This window comes from Trypanosoma cruzi, genomic scaffold (genome assembly GCF_000209065.1).
Source record: "Trypanosoma cruzi strain CL Brener 1047053517069 genomic scaffold, whole genome shotgun sequence".
In the NCBI taxonomy this organism is placed as follows: Eukaryota; Euglenozoa; class Kinetoplastea; order Trypanosomatida; family Trypanosomatidae; genus Trypanosoma; species Trypanosoma cruzi.
Genome location: NW_001849534.1, coordinates 119,612 through 126,222, shown reverse-complemented (window position 1 = coordinate 126,222; position 6,611 = coordinate 119,612). Strand labels below are relative to the sequence as shown.

General features: G+C 36.0%; 4 protein-coding genes across 4 annotated transcripts, besides 17 other annotated features; 2 read left to right on the top strand and 2 right to left on the bottom strand.

The window, feature by feature from the left end:
• On the bottom strand, positions 1-1,024 carry Tc00.1047053504041.29 (DNA repair protein, putative; the record flags this gene model as incomplete). The annotated part of the gene is made up of 1 exon (XM_799675.1): positions 1-1,024. A coding segment is annotated over one exon (1,024 nt), but the record flags the coding sequence as incomplete, so codon positions are not given.
• Positions 1-3,595: a sequence feature (heterozygous, Esmeraldo-like haplotype).
• Positions 1,101-1,285: a microsatellite.
• Positions 1,309-1,407: a microsatellite.
• Positions 1,457-1,650: a microsatellite.
• Positions 1,655-1,712: a sequence feature (AT_rich).
• On the bottom strand, positions 1,871-3,517 carry Tc00.1047053504041.20 (hypothetical protein, conserved; the record flags this gene model as incomplete). The annotated part of the gene is made up of 1 exon (XM_799673.1): positions 1,871-3,517. One exon carries the CDS (start codon positions 3,515-3,517, stop codon positions 1,871-1,873), a length of 1,647 nt encoding a protein of 548 aa, XP_804766.1.
• Positions 3,541-3,586: a microsatellite.
• Positions 3,596-3,769: a sequence feature (areas merged during assembly that could not be assigned to a particular haplotype. This can correspond to areas where the two haplotypes were merged or to regions with more than two copies in the genome that were merged during assembly.).
• Positions 3,596-4,023: a mobile genetic element.
• Positions 3,770-3,966: a sequence feature (areas merged during assembly that could not be assigned to a particular haplotype. This can correspond to areas where the two haplotypes were merged or to regions with more than two copies in the genome that were merged during assembly.).
• Positions 3,967-4,248: a sequence feature (haploid, non-Esmeraldo-like haplotype).
• Positions 4,249-4,387: a sequence feature (haploid, Esmeraldo-like haplotype).
• Positions 4,388-6,611: a sequence feature (heterozygous, Esmeraldo-like haplotype).
• Positions 4,562-4,635: a sequence feature (AT_rich).
• On the top strand, positions 4,645-5,613 carry Tc00.1047053504041.10 (hypothetical protein, conserved; the record flags this gene model as incomplete). Its single annotated transcript, XM_799672.1, has 1 exon — positions 4,645-5,613. The coding sequence occupies one exon, from the start codon at positions 4,645-4,647 to the stop codon at positions 5,611-5,613; it is 969 nt and encodes a 322-aa protein (XP_804765.1).
• Positions 5,633-5,751: a microsatellite.
• Positions 5,753-5,811: a microsatellite.
• Positions 5,877-5,958: a microsatellite.
• Positions 6,012-6,054: a microsatellite.
• Tc00.1047053504041.4 (hypothetical protein, conserved) lies at positions 6,064-6,611 on the top strand (the record flags this gene model as incomplete). The annotated part of the gene is made up of 1 exon (XM_799674.1): positions 6,064-6,611. A coding segment is annotated over one exon (548 nt), but the record flags the coding sequence as incomplete, so codon positions are not given.

Sequence of the window (6,611 nt, the reverse complement as noted above, 5' to 3'; positions counted from 1 at the left end):
TTGTATTGTGAAGAGGTGTAGCCGTAACGACCCATCGATGAAATCCTTGTAATTCTTTAACCGCTCGCCAACGTTGTGTGTTAGCGTGACGAATCATGTGTGCCTCATCCAAAATGATGCGCTTCCATCTGACATGAAACAAAGGTCCGGCCTCTTTTCGATTAAAGGACATATTTTTATCATCGAATATGGGTGTTAATGCAAGTTGAGCAGAGCTTGTTAGTGTATCGTAGGTAGTGATCACAAAGTCATACAATTCTAACTCTGTATTTGTAATAGCCTTGTTGCTCCCATGATACAAAAAAACCTTCAATCCTCGAGATGGTTTCACTTTAGCTTCAATTTCACTTTTCCATTGTAGCATAAGCGCCGCTGGAACAACAACAAGTGTTCTAAGATCCCTCGATTCAATTAATTCAAAGGATCGCTTTCGTTCATCATACAAAAAAGCCGTTGCCCGCTTTTCATATGAAGGATGAAACTTACTAGCAAACTTAAGCCATTTATCAACTTCCTGACGAACCGAGTCCATTGATTCATCGCTTGGAGCCGCATTTTCCTCCACTTTGTTCATCAATGCTCGAAGGTCCATAGCTGGACGATTGATCCTTGAACAATTCGCAATAACGTTTATGCGTTGTAGCTGTCGAATAACTGTCAGTAAACGATAGTTAGCAGCCTTGGATTGCATTGTTTGAATATGAGTTTCATCGATTGCTTTGTTAAAATGATGAGAAGAAAGACATAACCCAATCATCTGTACAGTTTTCCCCATTCCCAAGTGATCAGCCATGATTCCTCCAATGTGGTCACGTTCTCGTTGCACCATCCAATAAACACCCTCTTTTTGAAAGGGAAGAAGCGTGGTAGCCAAATCCGGGACATCTAAAGCACCAAAGTCGTCATACTGTAAAGAAGAATAAAACCCTTGCACGGGTGCTGGGTCAGTCGTCGGAAGAGTGGCCTGTTTAACAACTCGGGAAAGACATGTTATCCTTAAGAAACGGTGACTACAAGCCCGCATTCGACTTACCCTCTTTTCTAAGCCTAAGGTCCAGGAACAAAATTAAAAATAAAGCCATTTAATCCAATAATAATGTTAATAATAATAGAAATCATATTAATACCGATAAAAATAATAATAATAGTAATAATAATAATAACATTAATAATCAATAACCGTATTAATCAATAATAACAATAACCAATACTGATAATCATCGTCATCATCATCGATAACAGTAAGAAACAATAATATTAATAATAATAACAATAATAATAATAACACAATAAAAAAAAGCATATTTTTTATTACTATGTTATTACTAATATTACATTACAATTATTGTTATTATTATTATTATCGGTAATACTATTATTGTCATGTTTATCATTATTAATATGATTTCTATCTTGTTTATATTATTATGTTATTACCAAAGTTTTTATTATTTTGTATTATTAATATTTTATATTATTTTTTATTATTATGTTATTGCTACTATTATATTACAATTATCATTATTATCACGGTCTTTTATTATTATTATTATTATTATTTACTATTATCAATGATGATGATTATTATTATTAGTATTGTTTATTGTTATTATTGATTAATACGGTTATTGATTATTAATGTTATTATTATAACATTAATAATAACAATAAAGATATTAAAAATAAATTGGATTTAAAAAATTCATATTAATCGTAACAACAACAAAAAAGTCAGCTTGCTCATATATTCCTTATATAAATTCAGAAACATGAGTAAATATACTTCAGAAAATAAGATGCAAAAAAAAACCGCAAAAAAATGCAAGAAATGAAAAATAACTCTCAAAAAAGCTAAAAATAAAAACTAATTTTAATTAGCACTGTTCAACTTTGACATGGCATCATGAACTCGTTTCTTGACCAAAGAATCCGCACCATTCCTCAAGAACTTCTCAATAAAAGAACTTTCTTCTTCAGACTCTTTGGGCAACTCAATTGTGCACCAAGAGGCAATTATATTTTCTTCAAAAAAAGGCTTCTTAATCAATTTTCCAGAAGAGCAAGCAACCGAGACTTCATGAGACTTAGCTTGTTTGACCCTCGACAGATCGCAAACGGTGGTTATGTTTTTTCGCTGAAACTCAAGGCATTTCACCAATTTTTTAACTCCTTCCTCAGACCGAAGTTCATCTAAAATACAAATAGAAAAACGTTTTGATTGTACTTCGCTTCCCTCATTATACAAAGTACATGTTGTCATGGTTGGATGTTTAAAAACATCCTCTTGATATACTACAGGGGCTCGCTTTTGCCGTTGAGATGCAAAAGATTGAATAAACATTGATTTTGAAAATGAAACTCCAGGGCTTTGCCATAAAGCCTGACATATATCCAGTAAATGGTAGTGACGAGAAGAAGGAGAGAGGAAAAGATAGTACCGAATAAGTTCATTGAATAGTCTCAACATAACCTCAGCAGAGAATTCTACACCCAATTTCGTTGTCGGCTCGCCCGCAAAATGCAAAACAAGTGAAGACTTTAATGCCAAAAAGAGACAAATTGCAGCAAATTCCCCAGAGGTTCCGCCACAAAGAGGATACAACTCATTAACCAAATAAGTCGATTCAGTATTGTTGGCATTTCCATTTATTATTCTAGTCAAATTTAAAATAAGGCATTTGCTATTTTCAATACTTTCCACAAACAATTTCTCCGCAGTCAGAAGTTTATTTTCGGTGGGATTAGCCCAACAAGAAAATAAGCGACTAAAAGCCTTATACCATATGCGCCACAAAAAAGTATCTTTTGGAGCACAGTACCGGTTACAAACCTCTTCATTGGAAGTTTCGTTAACTAAGGAAACAAAATTCAACTTTTCTTTTTGATTTAACTGCAAATGCTGATAGTTGGCACTTCTTAAAATCATCCACAAAACCCTGTCGCCTAGGCAATGTAGTTCTTGAATATTATTGAAGTATTTCCAAATAGTCTCCTGACCAAACACAGCAATTCGTGTTTTTTGTGCAATACATTTGGCAACATACGCTTTCGTATCTAACCAACAACGCGATATTGGAATTCCCCCAACACGAGAAAAACCATTAAACCAAGCATCAAATTTAGAAACCGATATATAAACGCCACATTCGTGAAATACAAAAGTTTGTATCAGTATAGCTAATACAGTTGCTATGAATGCTCTCTTAGGAGGTTTCAAAAGAGCATTGGTACGGGCAAATGATATTGGAACATTTTCCTCTTCGATTAATTGATAATGATGAGCTACAGAACCCACTTGCTCCGCCAAAGAAGGCATTAAATCCTCCAAACTGTAGACCTCCGTGCCACTCTTCCGCTCATTCTCCGATTCAAGCTTTGACATTCTCACAAAGTATATTTGTACAAGTTGTGTAGCAAATCTACCCTGAGGCCGTGCTTGGAAATTATCTAACTCTCTTTCTTCATCCCTCAATCTTTTAAAAGGATTTGAGCTATCAAAATCAAAAAGATCAAACATAATCTAGAAACAAAAAAATACATATAATATTATTAATATTTATAACAATATTGGTAGTAATAATAATAAACAAAGTCAAATAATCTTCTGGGCAGCTGGCCGGATCCTGAAAACATATGGAAACCAAACAAGTTAGGAAAAAAGGTTCGTTAGTTAATTGCTTCAATGTTTTCTTTTCATTTAATATATAGAATTCTGTGGACCACTAGCATGGTCCTTTGTCCTCAGTTAGGATTTAAATATGATTACTTACGAAGTGGCAGACTTTGGGGTCCTCCAGCCACAAGACCCCGCCGCGAGGTGGGAATCAAAAGGGGGTGGGTGGGATGGCAAAATAAAAATAAATATTATCCAGCCCCTATCGGCTCCCTGCCCCAATAAAGTCGCGTTCTTCCCAAAAGATTCATACGGTAGAAAGTATCATAAAGAATGTCTTCATTTATCAGGATATAAACATACATTAATTGATTTAGCCAGCTTTCCCACGATCATTCCCTTCACAAGCTTTAATAAAAAATAAAAAATCAAAGCGGAGAAATACCATCCGCATAAACACAAACAACACAATCACGAAAAAAGCCTCCGAGCTGGAACGGCTTCGCCGCTTCCAAGAACACCCCCACGCGGCAATAGGGCGGAAGACCCTCCGCAGATGCGGCATGGCGCCGATGCTCCTGGCAGGTGCCCTTCCTGCGTTTCGTCTCTTGTATATTGTTTTGTTGATTTGTGGAGTTGTTATTTTGCTGTTTTTTTGTTCTTGGCAGCAACGGGTCAATGTGTCGCCGCGCTGCCTCTTGGCGGCTGCGTGGCATGCTTGTGCATCGCGCTCTCCGCTGCAGCTCCGTCTCCGGGCGACGGGGCTCTTTTTTACATTTCCGCGTGGCGGGGCGGACGTGCACTGCGATGGCGGCCGGCGTGCGGGGCGTCATATTTATTTTGAGGAAAATGAGGACGATTAAAGGTAAGGGTTATTATTACCATTATCATTGTTATTTGCGCCTCCGCTTCGCGGAATGGGGCCTATCGTTGCTCTTGTTGTTGTTGTTTTTTTTTTTTTTTTCGTATAATAACAATTATTAATATTATTATTATATAGTAACTTTTATTTAGTAAATTTTGGGTGTTTTATGCTTGCCGGTCTTTTTTATACGCGCGCGGCAAAGCGGCAGGCAACAGAAACAAAGGAGAAGGGAGATGATCTGGAGGGTGATTGTGCAACCAACGCAAATAAAAGAGAAGTTCCATTTTTTTTGCCGCAGCACTCCGTTGTTGCAAATGACTTCCCTTCAGCCAGTGATTTGGGAACTCCGGATCCGCGTCAGAGGAGGCATTCAGATGAGTTTATTTCTTCCGCAGATATTTTTGGGATTGGTGAGCCCTCAGCTGTGCTCGCTGCAAACGAAAATTACATAAGACGACCCATTTTAGATGAAAAAGCCTCTTTGGAGAAAATTAAACCGGTATTACTTGGCTGGCTAGTGAGAAAGCGTTTGAGGAGTCTCTTAGGCCGTGCCTTGGTAGCGCAAATTGTTGGAATGAAAAATTCCAATGGTGTCGAAAATAAATTGGGCAGTTTAATAGAGCATAAAGAGTCTCAAAGAACCCAATGTATCTCACGTCTTGTTTCTTTTTTAGTAAACGGTGTAATTACCAACAAGGATGGATATTGGCAAAAGAAAATTGACAAGACATCTACAAATGTGCCAACAGGATCAGGGCGTCGAGCTCAAAAAAAGTCTGGAGAGGCTGGGATAAATCGTCAGTTAATAATTCAATTGTATTCATCAGACGAAAACAAAAAAACTGAGGAAGAGTTACTTGGCTCTTTACAAGAGGCGGTAGGGATGAAAAATATTCATAGAGACAAACTGTTGAGAGATATTACACCCGTTTTTTTATTTGAGAGAAGATCAGCATTTCTTCGCACTATTTTTGCTTTAGAAGATTTCGAGGAACGTTTTCCACAAGTTCCGCGGTTGACAGTAGGAGATGGACAGAATATGCTGAGTTCTGATCGTTCTTTCATTTCTACGTTTGGAGGTGAATACTTTCAGCTTATAGACAATGTGAATCACATTTGTGGTAATTTACGTTAGTATGATTTACCCGTTGTTATTATTTATTTATTTATTATTTATTTATTTATTTTATTTTACTTTATTTATTTACCATTACTATTATTATTTATTTATTTATTTTTTTTATTTATTTATTTTATTTTATTTATTTATTTACTTATTATTATTATTATTATTATTATTATTATTATTATTATTATTATTATTATTATTATTTGCTTTTTGTTGAAGCTATCCTGAGTCATGAGTGACGAATATAAATATTTGTACATCTTCGTCTCTTTTTTTTCTTTTTTTTTTTTTTTTTTTTTTTTTTTTTTTTTTTTGTTTTTTGTTTTTTTGTTTTTGGTTTTGTTTTGTTTTATATTTATTTGATGTAACATTTTTTGCAACATCCTATTATCAACAATACATGAATTTATTTATCTAGTTATTTATTGTTTTGTTTTTCTATTTATTAGAGCGTATATGAGACGATTTCTGAAAATTTATTCGGCACGGGAGGGTGCGAGAAGATGGATAGCGTTACCCTGGAAATCATCTATTCCCCCCATAAACGATCATTGTTGGGAAGGTATTGGGAATTTTGTTGTTCAACAGGCTCTGACTTCAGATACGGGTCGTTTGGCGTTTGAAGAATGCTCTGTTGCCAGACAACAGCTTGAAAATATTGTTCAAGCTGCAGGATATGATGCGAATGTTTTTGTATTTGGTGGATTGGTGGTCTTGGGTCTTCTAGAAGTAGGAGGAGATGTGGATTTCGTAGGTGTGATGGACGTTGAGCCTGGAGTTGGGGAAGCAGGTGAAATTGTGTCTCGTTTATCGAGGGAAATGCGGCGTCTTGGCATGAAAAGTAGTGCGTTATCAAAAGCTCGTGTTCCTGTTATAAAGGTAGATCGAGTAAGTAAACTGCTTCCTGGTACGCCGCTTCATCACCTTTCGGCATGTGGATTGTTTCAATTTACGCGCCAATTAAATGATAATGAGACGCAATCCTTTAAAAAACGGATGCAAGA